The sequence below is a fragment of the Phyllobates terribilis genome, unplaced genomic scaffold (genome assembly GCF_046119375.1).
Source record: "Phyllobates terribilis strain yellow unplaced genomic scaffold, ASM4611937v1 Scaffold_7__3_contigs__length_470593459, whole genome shotgun sequence".
In the NCBI taxonomy this organism is placed as follows: domain Eukaryota; kingdom Metazoa; phylum Chordata; class Amphibia; order Anura; family Dendrobatidae; genus Phyllobates; species Phyllobates terribilis.
In genome coordinates, this window is record NW_027362767.1 from 388,313,565 (window position 1) to 388,335,272 (window position 21,708).

Sequence of the window (21,708 nt, forward strand, 5' to 3'; positions counted from 1 at the left end):
GAATAGTGTCCACCTATTGGGCTGCTTCTGGGAAGGCGCATACTATATAGATCGCTGTTTGCCCATGGGGTGGTCCAGATCCTGCTCACTATTTCAGGCGTTTAGTTACTTCCTCGAATGGGTTGTAATGGACTTTTCTAAGGGGGCACATATTATCCATTACCTCGACAACTTCTTATGCCTGGGCCCAAAAGATTCGCCACAGTGTGAATACACGCGGTAGTCCACCTGTGAGAAGGAGAGAGCTGGAGGGAGAGCGGACACCACAGAGCCGAGGGGTTAGATTGAGAACAGAAGAATGAAAGAGGGCGAGGTAGGTAAGGGAGTAGAGTGGAAGGCCGACCTGAGCTCCCCCACATTCCTGCTGGGTGGGGAACAGCCCTGGGAAGAAAAGCCGCTTGCGCATCCCTTTTGAGGTTACTGGCGCGAGCGGGCAGAGGGACTACGCTGGAGTGCGAAGCCGACACGACCAGTCTGTTCCTGCCCGTGCGACCTCCGTGTCGCCGGGTTTATGCCAGAGCCACGGTGGACCCTGACGGCCAGCCCCCCTCTCACAATACTGATGCCTGTCCGCTGGTGGGTCGAGCCCCCCCGTGGTGGGGGGGGGAGAAACATCTGCAGAAGAGAGACCATCTTCCAGCCAAACTAAGATGTCTACTTCTTCTTTTCGTGGACAATGTGATATGATCCCTTTCTTACGGACACTCCCATCGCTACAAATTCCAGATGAGGCACAAAAACAGCAGGTGCTTCAACGGATATCAAGTGCTCCTTCAAGTGGGCTCTCCTCCACCACCTCAACTTCAACATCACAAATACTCCAGTCCTCAGAGGTGTCACCCCAATCGCACTTGCTTCCTCACAGCTCCCAATTCTCCAGCTGCCCATCTGAGTATGGGGTAGAACAGATGGTTGAGTCTGCAGAGCTGTTTACTCATACTATAGCCTGGGAAACGGAGGTTTTCTCCAGAGCTTCTGTTAATCCAGATGAGGAAGTGATCTGCACTGATGCCCTGAATCTTTGAGTCGGATCCAGAACCAGATGAAGAAGGTTCTGAGCATAATGTAGACCCTCGTTCCCAAACTGTAACTCCTGTTAGTGGAAACAATGATGAAGACGATGATGAGACTCAAATACCTGATTGGAGCGACAACTTGACTTTTCGGTCAGGGCAGAAAGAGGTTGGCTCTGAGGATGACGGGTGTGATAACACACAGGGTGATGATGACGAGGTTGGAGATCCCACTTACTGTTAACCCACAGTCAGCCAGTCGATGAGGTCAGCAGAGAAGGTGGAGGAGAATGTGACTAGCCCAGGGGATGGGGATGACTCGGTACCCGGGCCTTTGCCTGGCCTTTGGGATGTCACGGTGGTCGGCTCCCGGGCCCGTACCCTGGGGTCATTGTTTAAAAGTGTGGATAATTGTTAATTTTATAAAAGTTCATGATGCCACCTGTGGTATCTGGTGAGAAGCACCAGCGCTGCAGCAGTCCACTGAGGCCAGTGATAAGGCAGCTCGATGGTATAGCTCCCCACAGGTGGAGCTAGGCCTCAGGGCAGCGTATGCAGGGGGAATGCAGGACAGGCGAGACCCAGCTAGGTCAGAGCAAGAACGGGAATGGACACGGTAGTCACTTCAGTACATTTTACTGGTGGAAATTCAGGCACAACCTGGAGCACTGTAGGGTGAAGGGTGCATATCAGGATCCTCCCCAATGAGCAGGTGTAGGGCCTCCTGTTTTCATGCCTCTGCGTAGTAAGTTTCTGACCTGCCTGGAGCTAGGCCTAACTTTTGTCTCTGTCCTGCGCTGGCTGACCTTGTGGTAGGGCCTGGTCTTGAAGTTCATGCTCCCAGTATGCGGGCCTAAGCGTCTCCTGGCTCTGGTACGTATCAGCACCTTAGCGATCCTGGGACTTGTAGTTCTCCAGGGATTCCGGTTATGCCTTACTGGGTCCTAGAGATCCCGATAAGCTCGGATCCAGTGTCCGGTAAATTCTTCGGGGTGAGCTGGTTAAGCTCCTCTGCCCCCTATGTACTAACTCTCCACTCGCCTTTGGCCTACTCGGGCCCTCACTAGGCTATACACACTAACGGCAGCTTGCCGCGCTTCACCGATCTTATGGCGCCGGCACACCTTAAGCTCTAACTGGGCTCCCTGAATCTAGCTAGCAGGAGCCTCGTGCTCCACTGCTGAACTATTAACTGAGTTCTCTAGACTAGACTGAGCTCCACTGCAGACTGACCTCTCTTAGGCTTCTCTACTGCAGGAACTCTTCAGAGGAATTGATCTGCCTAACTCCACCTTCCCTATTTATATCCCTAACGGGCTCCCTCTGCTGGTCTGAGGTGGAAGGTGGAGATGTGTGAATGTTTATGGGGGCCTCTTGTGGAGGATTCCATCAATGCACTCTTCTAGGATCTGTGATATCAAGCGCAGCTGGGAGTCAGATGCTATTGAAAACGAGGTTAGGTTGCGCCTTCCTGGACAGAGACTGAGTACTGAAAGCACGTCAACAACTGCATCCTCAACCACAACTCTGCCTCTGACCACAAGTCGTGGTGGCTCTTCAGGTCGCATGGGTGCTAAGCCTTGCATAGCCTGGGCATTTTTTCAGATCGATAAGGATGACCCAACTCGTGTTATCTGTAACATTTGTCAGCAAAAGCTAAGTAGAGGCCAAAAAATCCATAGTTTGAGTACTTCATGCATGAACCGTCACATGGATAAGAAGCATAAGTTGCAGTGGGAAGCTCACTGTGCTACAATGCGGCCTAGCGGGCCGGGCCAACCACCGTCTGCCCCATCTTGTGCATCCGCGGCCTCCTCATCCTCTGTGACTGGGGGGACAGCAGTCTCGCATGTTTTCGGACGCAGACCTGCCACCTCTTTACCCGCAAAAGCCAGTTTGATTGTCAGGTCATCATTTCATTTCATCGAGAGCACCACCTTTGGATCAAGGCAACCTAACTTTTCCGCTTGCATCTTCCTCACAGACCGGCAAGTTTGCCGGGGACACCCTACTCAACCCCGTCTAAGCACAACAGCCAGCCCTCGGTCCCTCAGATGTGGACAAGTAAAATACCATTTCCTCCTAGCCATGAGAAAGCGAAGAGGTTGAATTTCACCATCTGCAAGCTGTTGGCTACAGAAATGCTTCCTTTCCGCCTGGTGGACACAGAGGATTTTCGAGACCTTATGTCCATCGCAGTGCCCCAGTACCAGATGCCTAGTTGGCACTACTTCTCAAAGAAAGGTGTGCATGCGTTACACCAGCATGTCGCACACAACATCACCGCTTCTTTGAGAAACTCTGTGTGTGACAGGGTGCATTTCACCACAGACACTTGGACGAGTAGGCATGGACAGGGGCGTTACATGTCGCTGACTGGGCAATAGGTAACTATGGTGACAGCTGGACAAGGGGCTGCTGTCCAAGTCTTGCCGCCCCCACGAGTTGTGCGTCAATCCTCTTCATCTAGAAGTTCCTCCACTGCTTCTGCCTCGTCAACCTCCTCTCGGTCCTCCACCTGCACCCAAGGCCTGTCTGGTAATGCCACCCGCTTTCTAACTGCGCAGAAGGGATCCTGCACACCTCCTTACTATGCTGGCAGCAGGGCTCAACGGCATCAGGCGGTTTTTACTTTAAAATGTCTGGGAAATGTGAGTCACACAGCTGAGGAGTTGTGGTCAGCTCTGGAGACCCAGTTTCATGAATGGTTGTCTCCACTGGACCTGAAACCAGGGAAGGCCGTGTGCGACAATGCTGCAAACCTGGGTGCGGCCCTTCGCCGGGGCAATGTCACACACGTGCCTTGTATGGCTCACGTGTTGAACCTGGTTGTCCAGCAATTTTTAGGCCACTATCCCGGACTAGATGGCCTTCTGCAGAGGGCACGGTCGCTGTGTGCTCACTTCCGCCGTTCACATCCCGCAGCTCAACGACTTGCATCTCTACAGAAGTCATTGGGCCTGCCAGTTCACCGGCTGAAATGCGATGTGTCGACACGGTGGAATTCAACTCTGCACATGTTGCAGCGACTGTGGCAGCACCGACAAGCCCTGGAGCAATACGTTCTGACGTATAGCCTGGGCCAACGAGATCCAGAGGTGGGGCAAATCACGCTGCAGCAGTGGTCTCAGATCAGGGACCTATGAAATTGACGCTCCCCCTGGGCCGTGGGGTACCCGGAGCTGGGCTGGTAGACGCTGGGGGCTGTAGTCTCTGTGGCGGTGACCCGGTCCGTGACCCAGGGCGGTCAATCCAAGGGTAATTTGTATATATGGGTTTTATAATGTTCGACTACGCCACCTGTGGAGTGCGGCCAAAGGGGCCGCCGCTGCGGACAGTCCTCTGAAGCTGGTGGTTTTGCAGGAATGGTACTATTACTCCCCACAGGAAGAGTGTAGTTTCAGGGCAGTGTGGGTGGATTATGGTGGTTGTAGTGCAGGGAGTCAGTAATGAACACAGAGTGCGTGTGATGCAGTCCAAAATCTTTACTCAGTTGTTGCAGTCCAGATTACAAGTACCAGAGCAATCTGCCCCGGCGTGCTGTGCGTACTCAGTGAGGGGCTCAGTCCACCCCCAGATGGCTCAGGAGTACTTGGCAGGACCCCCTTCTGTGTGTCCTTTCTCTGGCCTTCTCCCTGCACCTTACACCCAGTGACACTTCTATCCGGTATCCTTGGGCCTTGGCGGGCGACTTGTGTTCCGTCCCCTGGGTCCTATGTGGCTACCTTCTTAGTGAGACTGGTGTGGACTTTGGCCTGCAGTACATGAAATGCTGCAGCCTCTGGCTTCTAGTTGAGCCTTGCTGTTTCTCCGCTAGTTGAGGGACCAGTTCCCCTTATCTGGCCTGACCCCTCTACCTCCTGGTAGCAGCGGGTGTACGGGTGGCCTTCTGCAATGCCCGTACCCCTAGGGTCCCTTCGGTTCCTGGAGCCATCCTGCTCACACTCCTCTCTTCTCTCCTTCAGTCCTGGGCCTCCCAGGCTAGGCCCGCCTCGGAGCAGAGCTCATGCAGAGCCTCTGCTCCTGTCACTTCTCCTCCTCTGACTGGCTTGCTCTTTCTAAGATGGCTTCCTAATTATACTCTCCCTGTCATGTGCTCCCCTAAGCTGCTTTCGCCACCCACACCCACTACATAGGACCCTCCCGCCGGCTAGGGCCTGGGACTGTGCTCTCCCTTAGGAGCAATCTCGCCCTACCCCCACTGCGGGTATGTGTTGGATGCAGGTGTTGGGGTCCCGAGCCATGCTCTTTCCTTAGCTGAGGGTGAGATACCACACCTCTGGGTGAGATGCAGTACCTCTGTGGCGACTAAACCCTCAGGGGCGCCACACACCCTTCTGCACAGTTTTGAAATGACGACTAAGATGTTTAGTGCTGACGATGCCATTATCAGCATGACTATTCCGGTGATTTACATGCTGGAGCACACGTTAAACAGAATTCAGTCAGGTGGTGAGAGAAGAGGAGGTGGAGGAAGTAGAGGAGGAGTCATATGCGGAAGGGATAACATCTCCATGGTCCAGACAGTCGGCAGCACCAAGGCGGCAGGCATGGGCGGGTGGGGGAGCGGGATTAACCAGGGCGCATGGTAGCAGTCAAACTGTTGAAGGTGCAGGAGCCGAGGAAGAAGTGGAGGACGAACTGTCGATGGGCATGTAAGACTCATCAGATGAGGGAGACCTTGAACACATTTCTGTTGTGTGAGGTTGGGGGGAGAGGGCAGAGGAAGGAAGCATGATTCTTACCTCGCTACCAACACAACCAGGACTTGGTCCTCCTAGATGCGCAAGACACGAGTGCCTTCTTGCTGCACTACCTGCAACATGTCCCTTGGATTGTCAGAATTCGAAGTAATCCTAACTACTGGGTTGCCACACTTAGATCCACGGTGCAAAAGTAAATTTGCCGAAATAATTCCTGCCATAGAAAGGGATTCACGCATGCAGGAGTATCAGCAGAGACTGTTGCAGAATCTTGCATGTGCTTTTCCACAAAACACCAGTAGTGCACGTAGTGAATCTCTCACAATTCTAACTTGCAAACTGTGGGACTGTCGAGTCTTCATCACTCAAACCGTAACAGTAACACAGTATCTGCTGGTAACAGCAATTTTGTGGAATCATTTCACCACTTTTTTTAGACCATCCTTTGCAAGGCCACAGGAGACAAGAAGTCTGACACATAGTCAACGCCTAGAGGATGGTACAGGAGTATCTCCAAGTGAACATCGAAGCCATGACTGTGTCACTGGACCCTTGCTCATTTTGGGATTCCAATCTGGAAAAATGTCGGGAGCTCGCCACTCACGCCTTGGAGATCTTGTCATGCCCTGCAGCCAGCTTTCTCTCTGAATGTGTTTTCAGCGCTGCTGGTGGTGTGCTGACAGATAAGGGCACGCGGCTGTCCACTGAGAATGTAGACAGACTCGCGTTCATAAAGATGAACAAATCATGGATCTGCAAGGACTTTTCTACCCCTGTGTCATCCTGGGGAGACTAAAAGCTTGAGGATTTGGTAAAATCACCTCACCAACCATTTTAAGCAACTCTGGGGCAATTGATGCCACTTAAGTGGTGTCTGTGACACAATTTTTGGAAAAAATAGACTTTTTGGAATCCCCCTTGCTGTTTTTTACGTGAAGTTGGCATCGTCCATTCCAGGTGGGTTGGGTCGCTCCCCCCCCCCCTTTTAACTGTAAGAAACTACATACACTATGGCATGGGGTAACACAGATGGTTGAGTCTGAAGAGCTGTTTACTCAGGTCTGCTCCAAAGCTTCAGTGTCTGATAATCAGCATAGTAACCCAGCTGCAAAGCAAGCTGAACCGCCTGTGTATCTAATAAGAATTTTTAACTGCATCTAGCCTAGGCAATACTTTGGGCGTAGTAGCCCAGCTGCGAAGCAAGCTGAACCACCTGTGTATCTAATAAGAATTTTTAAATGCATCTAGCCTAGGCAGACTGTGGGGACCCCCAACCAAACCCAGACGCTCAGCCCCCCTTTCCTTGACAATACAATAATGTAACTCTTACAACTGGATGGGTGAGGATCGGTCACAGCTTTATTAACTCTTTATACTCATTCCATTAGAAAGGCATTTTATTTCTAAAATAATTCCGCTTGTTGCAGCATGCCCTGGGTCTCCACACCGGCAAGTTGGCCAACAAGTGTAACTCATCAACATGTCCTTTCTATTTCAAGGCCGCGGAGGATCCTGTGTACTCGTATGCAGGACTCTGACCCCCATCCATCACTCTTAACGCTTGTTCCACTCCGTCCTGGAGTCGTGACAGGAATATGTCCAGTCCAATATCCATTAAGTGAACACCGTCGGGCCGAATGAGGCCTGCTTTATCTCCTTCCAGTTGTCAGTGTTGTATCACTACACCACCTCTGTCTCTTCTAAATTTTGCCATCCGAATATTTATTTCCCGCCTTGTCCGTTCGATGGCCGTGATGTCTCGCGCACCTTGCCATACCGCTATCGGCACAATCTCTGACCATACTATAGTTAGTTTTGTGAAAAATTCTCTGAAGCGCTCAGTGTCTAGTTTCATTATTGCCATTAGTTATGCGCTCTTGTGATGACCTAGGTCGTTTCCCCCGGCCTGTATAACTAAGATGACCGGACCTCTTGCCTCTCTCCCTACCTTGATTACCTCCATTAGTACCTGTGGCCATTGCAGGCCTCTAATACCTCTCCAGTTGAAATATGTGTTATGAAACTCTAATTTCATCCCGCCTGGGCGGACTTTCGCCCTTTTTTCTGCCCCATATATATACGAGTGGCCTATCACCCACACTGTTGGCTTAGCGTCACCTGTAAAAGAAACAAACCACGTTAGGATAACAAGTCCGGTCTTATGTATCTTGCCAAACACGTGGATCGCCATCTCCATATTCTCTGAACTTCCGTTTCTGACAGTCCTGCTCTTGCTGCTTCCGTGGCCGCACCTATGCGGAATGAGTGTGTCCCGTAATCTTTGGGGTGGTTCCCTGCCGATGTTATGCATTTATTAAATATAGCTTGAAACTGGTATCTTGATAATGGCATTCCATCAATGTGTGATAGGAAGAAATTACTTTGTGATCTCATGGTTATATATGTTTTTACTATTGCTACCCGACTCAGTGTACCGTTTGACGGTTGTAGAAGTACCCAAGTGCCCCTGCCCGCTGGAACCATTTTCGATTGGCGTATGCGTAGACGTATTGCATTATTGGCTAGGACTACGTCCTGGTGTAATAAGCCTCCACTGGTGGTAATTTTGGATTGAGGGACTAATTCGCTTATGCATAGCGCCCCGAAGAAGGCGATCGCAAATGCAGTAGACAGTAGTGTTGCTTCAAATTGTGAGTGTCATGTTAATGGTGTTAGGGATATGATGTGAGAAATCAGTTTTAGTGACACAGGACGGGACGTCTACATTCCTGACTTGGCTGACCCCTTTTCCACCCTTTTATGGATTGTCTGATGATGAATCTTTGTCACATCTCCCCAATTCAGTAGTTGGAAGTGAAATGCTACTCCGGTCAGACACTGCTGCGCTGATGCCCCTGATATGCCCCTCATCATTAGCTGGTGGAGAAATTCTATGATGACTTGTAATCTGGCTTGTTCACATTGGTCAACACGTCTGCCTGCTACTAGTCGTATCCACTCTTCCCATGCCTTACCGTATGCTTGCCATGTCGACGGGGCAACTGACGCTCTGATTAATGGCATCAACTATTCGCTACTAGATCCCATAGGGAGGGTGGGCAACTGTTGCCCGAAGGGTGGGCGTTGGAGGAGCTCTGTGAAAATCTGCCAATTGAATTGTGATAAAGCATTAGCAGCAGCTTTAGACCCCTCAGCATCGTGGCTAGCGCGGACCCATACATTGTGTTTTAGGCACAGGAATGCTAGCCAGCGTAGTAGGCCTAGCACTGGGAGAGACGTTGATGCCATCTTATTAATGCTGTGCGCTAGGCTGGTGTTTTTTTGTTATGAAGCGTATATTTTTGTTAGCCAGGCGCGCGCCCCATATTTCTATTGGTACCACTATTGGGAAGAAAAATTATTTTCCAGGCAAGATGCAGCTAAAAATTATTAATTTCAAAGCTGGTGGAGCTTGATATAGATGGCCTAATAGATTGAGTACCACACACTGCTACAGGCTAAAAAGGTTTTACTTGGCTAGGTGCAGTAAAAAAATTGTATTGCATACACAGGTGGTGTAGCTTGCAACACAGATAGGCTACTCCACTGACTAACACACACTGCAAGAGGCCCAAAAGGATTTGCTTAGCTAGATTTAGCCAAATGCTGTGAAAAACACTTGCACAGCACTAAAACAGACCTGCCTGGCAAAAAGTGCTAGGAACTGCTGTAACCTAGCCCTCAAAAGGGCTGCAATTACAAACTAGTCCCTACTCCCTAAACCTTTCTGTCTATTTAAGAGAAAATTCGCTTGCAATTCAGTTACACAATATAGCGCTAACAGCAGCAGCAGTGACATCTAACACTCAGCTGCAGCAGTGAGAAAATGGTGGAGACGGGGAAAATGGCTGGGTTTTATAGGGCAAGGACATGTGACGTACACAGCCAATGACACATGCCCTTGCTTGTGCGAAAAAAAGCACTTCGCTCCGTGTGTGCGCTGCTGATAGGCTGACAGACTGGACCTCCCCACTGTAAATGCGGGAAAGAGAAAAAAAAAATGGAGATCTTCATTATTCCTGCAGAGATCCATCCCATGCCCCTCCCCCCACCCCGCTGTACACTCAAACTGTGTATTAACATTGATTATCAGCATTACTGTGAAAAAATCCAGTTACGATTTGGGTGCACGAACAGTTATCGAACATAACCTCGAACAGCCGGATTTTTTTCAAATCGTTCGGGTTCGTTGAACGGCTCGAACACCGCCCAAAACAACTCGAATTTGAGATTGGCGAACAGTTCGATTCGAACACCGCTCATCTCTACTTCCTAATAATGGGAACATTGTTTTCAGGAGGCCCTCTCACCTCCACCTCTCTTCCAAGGGGCATTGGAGTGCCTCCAAATTTTTGGCAACCCTTGCATTCACTGCATAGGCAAACAGTATGGGAGACCCACTTCTTAATAATGGGAACATTGTTTTCAGGAGGCCCTCTCCTAAGTCTCTTGAAAGTGGTATTCGGGTGCGTACAAATTTTCAAAGGGGTATTGGGGTGCGTCCAAATTTTGGGCAGACCTGCCACTCGCTGCATTCGCAATAACAGTATAGTAGAGACACTCTTTAGTAATGGGAACAACAAAGAATAACCAGCTGATGGCTCTCTAAGAATAGTGAGGGCTGACTGCTGGCCCTTTAAGAATAGTAAAGGCCGCCTGATGGCCCTATAAAAATAGGCTTTGTGACTTTCAGAGTCCCTCCTTCATAAATGAAGCAGGATGTGTCTGATGAGATCTCACACACCACATGGCCAGATTAAGTTGTAAATTGTTAAATGTTGACATTTCCCGGTGAATGCATTTGTCACGGTTGAAAGCAATGCAAAAGTGCAAAAACGCATTAAAAATGTTATGTGTGAACATAGCAAAGGTGTGGGGGAGTATTTCTGTTTTTGGTTATTTATTTTGCCTTATATATAAGTTTTTATCCTGGAAAGGATGTTCCTTGACATATTTCCCAGGAAAATCCATTTTGTTTTTGTGTGTTTTATTGTGAGTCTTTACCCCTTAACAACGGGTGACGTATTAGTACGCATATTTGCGCACCCCCCTGTTCAGTGAGGGCTGCTGCGCTGAGCCCTCACTGAACGGAGCACATGTCAGCTGATTCTTACAGCTGACATGTGCCCCCAACAGCCCCGGGTGGAATCGCGATCCACCCGCGGCTGTTAACATGTTTAAATGCCGCTGTCAATCTCCGACAGCGGCATTTAACGCGTGCTTCCTGGAAGCGCGTCCTAAGCCCCGCCTACCGGCGACCCCGTCATGTGATCGCGGGTCACCGATGGGTGGGCATGACAACCCAGGGTCTGTAGCAGACGCCTGTGGTTGTCATGATCTGGTCGCTATGAGCGCCACCTAGTGGTCGGCGCTCTTAGCACAGGACCATTTCTGCTGCATGCAGGGGACCTGCTCGTCCCCTGTATGTAGCAGAAGCGATCGGACAGTTGCTGCTTCTAGTCTCCTATGGAGACTATTGAAGCAAGCAAAAAGTAAAAAAAAGGTTTTTAAAAATATAAAAAAAAATATAAAAGTTTAAATCACCCCCCTTTTGCCCCATTCAAAATAAAATATATATAAAAAAACCCCTACATACACATATTTGGTATCACCGCGTTCAGAATCGCCCGATCTATCAATATAAAAAAGAATTAATCCGATCGGTAAACGGCGTAACGAGAAAAAAATTCTAAACGCCAGAATTACGTTTTTTGGTCGCCGCTAAATTGCAATAAAATGCAATAACGGGCGAACAAAACATCGGATCTACCCCAAAATGTTATCAATAAAAATGTCAGCCTGGTGCGCAAAAAATAAGCCCTCACCCAGCCCCAGATCATGAAAAATGGAGACGCTACAGGTCTCGGAAAATGGCGCTATGTTTTTTTTTTTACCAAATTTTGGATTTTTTTTTCACCACTTAAATATAAAAGAACCTATACATGTTTGGTGTCTATGAACTCGTAATGACCTGTAGAATAATAATGGCAGGTCAGTTTTAGCATTCAGTGAACGTGGTAAAAAAAATAAATAAAAAACAACTGTGGTATTGCACTTTTTTCCCGTTTTACCGTACAGGATATGGTAAAACTAGTAATGGTGTTGAAAAGTACAACTCATCCCGCAAAAAATAAGCCCTCACATGGCCATATTGACCAAAAATAAAAACGCTATGGCTCTGGGAACAAGGGGAGCAAAAAACGAAAATGCAAAAACTGAAAATGCTCCGGTGCTTAAGGGGTTAAAAGTGGCGTAATACCTCTGACAACGTTGTTGACAGCAGTAACCCGGGAGTCAGAAATGCTTCCAGGGGTCTTCCCCCATACTGTTCCCATCGATTTCGGCAATTTTTAGGCCCTCTGCAGACTGCCGGAGGGAGCCGCCTGAAAAATGCTCGAGTTTCCCATAGACTTACACTTGGGCTCGTTGTTCGGGTCGAGCACCCCAGTATTCCAATGTGCACCCGAGCATTTTAGTGCTCACTCATCACTAATAGTATCCTATCTATCTAAACTATCTGACTTACAAGCAACCACCTAGATAACTATCTCAATCTCTCAGTATCCATCACTCATCATACAATACCACTGTCATAGCCTAAGTCCTAAAAAATACAGTAGTGGAAACGCAATAAGTTACCGCACTTTTCCCGAATTTAGACGATTTTCAGTAAAAGCACTCAGGGGTCCGATCATGAATCCGAATGTGCAATGTTCGTGCCGCATTTGAAAAAAACAAATGTTTTCTGAACATGTTCGCACATCTCTAGTAAGAAGCTCCAACAAGTTATATTCAAGAAATTAAAATAGGTCCCCGAAACCTACAAGTCCTGGCAGGTATCTGTAAATGTGATACCACTGGCACTGGAGGCTCCTGATGTTTTAAGTAAACACTGTTGGAACAACCCTTTGAACTAATTTAGGCATTGTTCTTTTTCCAAGCTTTACAACATCTATCCAAATGTCATGAAGTGCATACCTGGACGTCACCATACAATAATGGCAAACTTTACTGTCCTGGCAGACTTTATCAAGGAGAAAATGGAGAATAACATAAAGACTTTGGACATTAATAACCCAAGAGATTTTATCGACTGTTTCTTGATCAAAATAGAGAAGGTACAAAACCAAACAAAAATAAAAAAATGATCCTCTCATATATTATGAATCAATATTTTCTATGATTGTGAGTACATTATATCTATATTTATAGATGTATATTTATATTATATATGTATATATCTATAGATATACAGTACAGACCAAAAGTTTGGACACACCTTCTCATTTAAAGATTTTTCTGTATTTTCATGACTATGAAAATTGTACATTCACACTGAAGGCATCAAAACTATGAATTAACACATGTGGAATTATATACTTAACAAAAAAGTGTGAAACAACTGAAAATATGTCTTATATTCTAGGTTCTTCAAAGTAGCCACCTTTTGCTTTGTCTGCTTTGCACACTCTTGGCATTCTCTTGATGAGCTTCAAGAGGTAGTCACCGGAAATGGTTTTCACTTCACCGGTGTGCCCTGTCAGGTTTAATAAGTGGGATTTCTTGCCTTATAAATGGGGTTGGGACCATCAGTTGTGTTGTGCAGAAGTCTGGTGGATACACAGCTAATAGTCCTACTGAATAGACTGTGTAAGGCGGCGGTGTTCACACCGTGCAGTAACTGAGGCAGTGACCCAAGCAAGTCCAACATAAACAGCTTTTATTTCAGCAACTCACTGGTTAACAGAGTCCACTGGTTCGCAGCCGGGTTAACAGAAAGTCCATACACAATGGTTGCCGAGGGCAACGGCTGTGTCGGCCGCTCAGAGCCTGACAGGTGCAGAGGGATCCCAGGCAGGGGTTCAGCCACCCTCAGTCCTGCTGAGGTTTCCTGCTGTGCTCCTAGCAGGTTCCAACATAGAACAACACTAATCCTTAGTGCAGGGGTTTTAAAGGACTTGTGGCAAGAGCCACTGGAAAACCTGGGTTGGAGGGAGGAGACCACCCCACTGCCTCCTCCAAGAAATGAAGGCCCTGCTAGGTTTTACTAATCTGCCTTAGCCAGATAGCCTGACTAGGTCCACCCTCACCTTCATTCCTGCATTGCAGCCGCAGCTGTGTCTGTGACTGCAATGCACTCCAATGGTTTTAATGGGTCTCTGTGCACATTCTGGGGGAGATGTAACGTCCCTCATATACGATCCCGGTCACTGCCTCACAACTGTTAGCTGCTTTTTTCTTGCCATAATACAAATTCTAAGTAAAGAAAAACGAGTGGCCATCATTACTTTAAGAAATGAAGGTCAGTCAGTCCGAAAAATTGGGAAAACTTTGAAAGTGTCCCCAAATGCAGTTGCAAAAACCATCAAGCGCTACAAAGAAACTGACTCACATGAGGACCGCCCCAGGAAAGGGAGACCACGAGTCATCTCTGATTCTCAGGAGAAGTTTATCCGAGTCACCAGCCTCAGAAATCGCAGGTTAACAGCAGCTCAGATTAGAGACCAGGTCAATGCCACACAGAGTTCTAGCAGCAGACACATCTCTTCAACAACTGTTAAGAGGAGACTTTGTGCAGCAGGCCTTCATGGTAAAATAGCTGCTAGGAAACCACTGCTAAGGACAGCCAACAAGCAGAAGAGACTCGTTTGGGCTAAAGAACACAAGGAATGGACATTAGACCAGTGGAAATCTGTGCTTTGGTCTGATGAGTCCAAATTTGAGATCTTTGGCTCTAACCACCGTGTCTTTGTGCGACGCAAAAAAGGTGAACGGATGGACTCTACATGCCTTGTTCCCACTGTGAAGCATGGAGGAGGAGGTGTGATGGTGTGGGGGTGCTTTGCTGGTGACACTGTTGGGGATTTATTCAAAATTGAAGGCATACTGAACCAGCATGGCTACCACAGCATCTTGCAGCAGCATGCTATTCCATCCGGTTTGCATTTAGTTGGACCATTATTTATTTTTCAACAGGACAATGACCCCAAATACACCTCCAGGCTGTGTAAGGGCTATTTGACCAAGAAAGAGAGTGATGGGGTGCTACGCCAGATGACCTTGCATCCACAGTCACCAGACCTGAACCCAATCAAGATGGTTTGGGGTGAGCTGGACCGCAGAGTGAAGGCAAAAGGGTCAACAAGTGCTAAGCATCTCTGGGAACTCCTTCAAGATTGTTGGAAGACCATTTCCGGTGACTACCTCTTGAAGCTCATCAAGAGAATGACAAGAGTGTGCAAAGCAGTCATCAAAGCAAAAGATGGCTACTTTGAAGAACCTAGAATATAAGACATATTTTCAGTTGTTTCACACTTTTTTGTTAAGTATATAATTCCACATGTGTTAATTCATAGTTTTGATGCCTTCAGTGTGAATGTACAATTTTCATAGTCATAAAAATACAGAAAAATCTTTAAATGAGAAGGTGCGTCCAAACTTTTTGTCTGTACTGTATATAATATATATATATATATGGGCAGCACGGTGGTCCAGTGGTTAGCACTGTTGCTTTGAGGTGCTGAGGTCCAGGGTTCAAATTCCACCAAAGAAAACATCTGCAAGGAGTTTGTATGTTCTCCCTGTGTTTGTGTGGGTTTCCTCCAGGTTCTCCAGTTTCCTCCCTCACTCCACAGCTATACTGGTAGGTAGTTTAGATTGTGAGTCCCAATGGAGACTGTGATGATGAGGTCTGTAAAGCGTTGAAGAAAGTAATGGTGCTATAATGCATGATTAATAATATATTCTCTTCTTTGTATCACGTCTTCAAACTCAGGAAGGGAAGCTTAAAGAGACTATCTACAATGTCAATACTTTGGTAATGAACTCTGTAATCTTATTCTTTGCTGGGACAGAATCAGTAAGTGCTACCCTGAGATTTTCAATCTTGCTTCTCATGAAATACCGCAGTATAGCAGGTATGCAACTAAAGCCGAATGAAACAGCAAAAGCTTTTGCAATGTTATGAGAAATTGAAAAGACAATTTTCTTATAGAAAAGGTCTACAATGAGATTGAAAACGTAATTGGCCAACGTCCACCAACTTATGAGGACAGATTCAAAATGCCGTACACAGAAGCTTTTATTTACGAGGTCCAGAGATTTGGTGATGTGATTCCATTGGCTCTTCCTCATGAATTGACCATGGATACTGAGATTCGTAATTATAAATTTAAGAAGGTAAAAATCAATTTCGGCTAAGAAAAAAATTAAAATGATCAAAAATCTTAATACAGAAAAGATTTTTTTTTCTAAATGCTTTTTTCTATTTTCTAACCTAAAGGGAACAGTTTTCACCCCGGTTCTTACTGGCGTACACAATGACATGACTGAGTTCAATAACCCTGAAATCTTTGACCCCAAAAACTTTTTGGATGAAGATGGGAAACTCAAAAAGAAAGAGCCCTTGATGCCATATTCTGCAGGTGAGGATGAAATTGAACTACAGTAGATTGTAACATGTCTTTTTTAGTGAATATCTGGCTTTCGCTGTGACTGTGACAATTGCCTAAGGTCAGGGGCATTTTCCAAATTATACTTTATCATAGGCACTTTCATATACAACATAGTTCAGTTTTCTATACAGAGAGCCAAGAAACAACAAATCCCATGTGATGTTTCTTTTTCTTACAATGGGTTCCTGGTGGCATTGGGTGTACACCTTCTGAGCGCATGTCCACTACAGTGGCCATAAAAGCAGGCTGCCAGTTGCCTTCAAATAATTCTGAAAAGTCTTTTCTAAGAGCTTTACATTGCACTAGAGATGAGTGGATGACGTAAAATTCAAATTTGTCTCTTCTCTTTTTTTTTCCTGGGAAATTTGATTTACAGAGAAGTTATGCTGCACAAATTGAATATCCCTTATTAAACTCTGGGGTCTCACCAGACATGAGAGCACAATAACTGTAGTATGTAAAAATAAATAAATAAAATCCTTATACTCACCATCTACTCAACTCGCTAAACCCTTCACTCCTCACCATGCCCAGTCTGGTCCTCATTGCATCTTCTGATCACCGCCGTTCATGCCGCTTAAATCCTCTCTCAAAGACTATTCATATTGTCCAAGTGCTTTCAGAGCCAGACTCTCCATGACAAGGAGAATGGGAACTCCCAGCAGTCTATTAATTCATGCATTTTCACAAGGACAAGGACAGAGATATGGTGCGGTGTAGAGATGATATATGAAAATCTGGCACTCAATTTGGGATGAAAAAATGACATTTTATTTGTAGCATTATCCAGACAATAAAGATGTTTCGGTCTACAACTCGACCTTCATCAGTCAGCTGGAATGGAGAAAACCGCTAGAGCAGCACAGGGTAGAGCTATACGATGTCCATCGCTGTGGTATATATCCACATATGGGATTGGATCCTACTTATGCACCATCTACCAGAAGTGCTGCATCTACTTTCTACCAGTGTAGAGATGAGTAAAAAAAAATGGGTTGGACTTGAATTCTACTAGAATTTTTCAAAAATTCGCATTTGCCAGAATGCATTTTTTTTTTTTTTTTTTGTAAATTGATTCCAAGCATATTCAAAAACAATTTCTGAACTGTATAGGGGCATCAAAAGGTTAAAAAATATCCTTTGCCTCTAAGGCCCCTCCACTCATCACCATCACATGTCCGGTCCTCATTGCATCTTCTGATCTCCACCGCTCACGATGAAATCCCCAGGCCTCTCATGCTGGGTTGGGACTTCCAGCTTTGCTGGGGCCCGGGATGGTTCTGCACAATCATGCAAAAGGTTACGACATCATTAGAGGTGAGCGATAAGGTGATTAAAAGGATTTTTTTTTTTTTACCTTTTTGATGACCCTTTACAGTTCAGAATATTTTGTTGAATCTGCTTGGAATCCAATTGCAAAAAATCTGCAGTTTGGAGAATTTTAGTAGAATTAAATTCCAACCGAACGTGTTCGCTCATTGCTACACTGCACCACATCTATTAGTCCTTGTGACAATGTGTGAAATAATTGACCTCTGGTAGTTGCCATTCTCTTTGTCATTATGGACTTTCCTTATACAGTCTGCAAATTGTCTCTTCAGTGATGAAGAGAACTAGAACTCTAGTGCCACCTATAGGAAGTAGCAATCCTAAAAGTCAATATGAGGGGCAACACCCCAATCACTATATCTGCAAATTGAGATTCCGGTTTGGCTTTTATCCTAAGTCATGTGATAAGACTCAGTAAAGGGTCGATATTGACTTTTAGGACTGTTAGTTCCAGTAGGTGGCAGTAGAGTAGTCATCTTCCTCTCTGAAGAGGCAATTTGAAAATTTAATTTTCCAGAGGAACATTGCAAGGCTTAAAAGCATATCAGGTTAGGCATGTCACTCTCCACAACGAGAAACGTTACCATCTTGGATCTTATAGAGTCTGGAAGTGTCAGACTGTACAAGATCAATTTGGACGGTGTAAGAGAGTGGTCCTTTAATAAGTGGAATGGTAAAAGCCAGTTTTCAATTTATTCTTACATTTTCAAGTGTATTAGCTGAAAATGGCACAATTCAGAGTTCTTAAAAAAATTACCCAGAAGTGTAAAAATAGGTTTTCCCCATTAAAAAGTTATTCCCATCAAAATGCAGAGTAATCACTTGGATGTATCGTAACTTTATAATCTGTGAGGATCTGACCTTTGGGACCACCATCTTAGCTATTTTTCCCTACACAGCAGCCACAGAGTGTGCAGAGAACTACAGCATGCCCCCATTCAAGTGAATAGGACCAGCTGCAGTTCCCCTGGTCGTTAGAAGGGGAAGCAATGCTAAATCATTCTCAGGATTTGGTGGGGGCTCAGAATTTAGACCAAAAAGAGATCACGCACAATAGCGATATGCCATCGATTTAAATGAGGACATGCTGGTTTATAGCTGATTTCCGTGCATCTGGTGAATTCTTGGTGATCACTGGAGGAACCATTGGACAACCCCACAAGTATGGTTTTACAAGGCACCTATTAAAATCAATGTTTATATAATTGTAGATTTGTCTAATCACTGATATTTCTTTTCAGGTAAGAGAATTTGCCCAGGCAAGAGCTTGGCAGATATGGAGATTTTCATTTTTCTCATCACACTTCTGCAGAACTTCACGATCAAGTCACCAGTGCCCCCCGAAAAGCTCTCTGTGGCTTCAGTTGGATGTGGGCTAGGACATATTCCTCCCAGCTTTGAAATATGTCTTATACCCCGAACATGTTCTCAGGAATAATATAATAAGATAACGTTTATTTGTCTTTAGAGATTGTGATTAGGAAAATGTGCATGAATGCAGGAAGCAACTTATCTATTAGAAAGAACTGCAATATTAATAATATAAGTACTCAATAATATTAGCTTATGTATTCTGCATCTTTGTATAAAGTAAAAGCTTGATTGAAGTTAGGTGGAAGGGATCACTTTGTTTCAGATACAACACTATGTGTAACCGGTAACCGGGGGCTCTCCTGGGACTGTCTGGGGGCTCTCCGGTGTCTGTCTGGGGGTTCGCCAGGGGCTGACTCAGTTATGACAGCTCAGCCCTATTCTACTAAATGGACTGCCACCCTTCCACTACCAACCATTTTTTGTATAGAAGCGACAAACTCTTATATAACATAATAGAAACCTATTTGAAAGGCAAAGGTGAATAAAACTTGTTTCCAACATGGTGCCTAAATTTCATATAAATACTGTGTCTTCCCGAAAATAAGACCTACACCAAAAATAAGCTCTAGTATGATTTCTCCAGGATTTTTGTAGTATGCTTTAAATATAAGCCCTAGTTACTAGTCAGGGCCAACGTTAGGGGGTAGTAGCAAACTGGGCAATTAGTCAGGACCAACACTATCTTAGGGGCCCCTAGGGTTTCTGTTCCGAGGTTGACTGCTTAAGGACGTTTGGTCACAACACTGACATGTGACCATGTCTTTTAACTTCCGGAGGCTAGAGTGTCAGGAGGAATGGGCCTAAATTCCCACCAACTATTGTGAGAAGCTTGTGGAAGGATATCCCAAACATTTGACCCAAGTCATTCAGTTTAAGGGAAATGGTACCAAATACTAATGAAATGTATGGAAACTTTTGACTTTGCAGTAAGTAATAAAACTGCCTTAAAACATTCTCTTTCTCTCTCATTATTCTGGCATTTGGCAAATATTAAAAATTATGGTAATCCTAATTGACCTAAAACGGGAAAGGTTTATTCTGATTTCATGTCCGATATTGAGAAAAACATGCATGTGTGTTTTTTTATATAGTGTATGTAAACTTCTGGTTTCAACTATACATGTGTATGTATGTGCAGTGTGTTTTGTATATACATGTGTATGTGTATATATGATGAGTGTGTGATGACATAATCATATTTCAATAAATGTTTATTTTTTTGTTCAAGGATAAATGTGGATTGTTGTTCATGGAAAAATAAGACATCCCCTAAAAATAAGCTCTAACCCATGTTTTGGAGCAAGAAATAATATAAGACACTGACACTTATTTTCGGGAAACACAATTCAGCAAATAGATGCCATAAGGCTGCAGCAAGGTCATATTATAACTCTTCATTTTATAATCAGTGAGTCACACTGGTGCCCAAAAAATGTAAGCAGCAGGGTATATTAGAGGTTTGACAGATAGTATCAAAGGTTCATGGGCAGGGGCCATTCGCCTATTTATTGTTGCACAATTCTTCATTGCTTCCAATATTATAAGTCGCATAAATGTATAGCTACAATTTTGATACTATTATAACAGTTATGGTAGAACTTTACACTTGTGTTCTTTTCTTGTGATGTTGTTACGTAATGTGTATGTTCTCATCATAAATTCCCTACATTATTTATTGTGTCGTTTTGATGTTTGTGGTGTGCAGTGCCATGGGTCTCTACATTATTCTATAAGAGTAATGGCAACTTCTCATTTAGTGAATCCCGTTGCTCAAAAAACACAATTATATGATATAAGTTGTACTATCTCTACTTGTGGCAAGTGACATGCCTGACATGCAAATGTAAGGAGACTTTTAGGCCACGCAATGCTAGGCTGGGCAATTAATGCAAATTGCCTCTTCAGAGAGAAAGAGGACTTGAACTCTAAGGGCTTTTTCATACGTCAGTATCTCCAGTATGTGTGGTAACAGTTTCCACACATACTGGTGACACTGACACACACAGACCCATTCAAATCGATGGGTCTGTACACATGCTAGTGTGTTTCCACGGACCGTGTGTCCATCTGCTCCACACGCAGACATGGCTGTTTTTTTGTGGATGCACATTCCACAAAAGTGTCTCACGCTGAACACACACGGATGGCATCCAACCCATACCGACGCTTGGGAATCAGCGGTACAGTTGGCACTGTTCCAAAGCGCCAGGTGCTGAATGCTGCTGAACGCTGCCCTCATCATGGTCTCCTGCCGGCGCTGCGATCAGCACCAGCAATGACAATGATGAGGGTAGTAGTAGTCTGCTCCCGCAGTGTCCCTGTGTAGTAAAAATAAGATTAAAATAATAAAATCCATCTACTCACCTGTCTGAAATTGTCCCCCACTGTAATCCATGCTACCATTCAGCAGAAGAGCCAGGAAGGATGAGCCACTACTACCCTCATCATTGTCGCTGCTGATGCTGATCGCAGCGCCGTCAGGGAACCATGATGAGGGCAGTGTTCAGCACCAGCGCTTGGTAACAGCGCTAACTACACTGATTCCCAGGCGCTGGTACGTGTGATCCTGATGCGGCACATGGGCGGCACATGGTTGGCACATGTGTGACACACATGGACACATGGGACATGGGACATGGATAGGTCCGGTACCGGTTTTTCGGATGTGAAACCGGCCTAATGCCTCCTACTCCACCTTTTCGGCTTATTGTCACTATTTACCTGCCCACCTATTTTTATTACTGTCTTTAGTGTTTTTATTGCAATGTATCATTAAAATGTATACTTTTTATTAGTTCTGTATGCGCATTTTTCTCATATGATCTGCCACCTACT

General features: G+C 45.5%; 1 protein-coding gene across 2 annotated transcripts in view; it reads left to right on the forward strand.

Annotated features, from left to right (window-relative positions):
• The window catches only part of LOC141154944 (cytochrome P450 2F2-like), a 157,597-nt gene extending 137,458 nt beyond the window's left edge, over nt 1-20,139 (forward strand). For both annotated transcript variants that reach the window (XM_073641515.1, XM_073641516.1), the window contains 5 exons: nt 12,658-12,834; nt 15,492-15,633; nt 15,711-15,895; nt 15,999-16,140; nt 18,741-20,139. In XM_073641515.1, the coding sequence (XP_073497616.1) occupies nt 12,658-12,834; nt 15,492-15,633; nt 15,711-15,895; nt 15,999-16,140; nt 18,741-18,937 (843 nt within the window). In that variant the 3' untranslated portion in view covers nt 18,938-20,139. The remainder of the gene's footprint in view (nt 1-12,657; nt 12,835-15,491; nt 15,634-15,710; nt 15,896-15,998; nt 16,141-18,740) is intronic.
• The last annotated feature ends 1,569 nt before the right edge of the window (nt 20,140-21,708 follow it).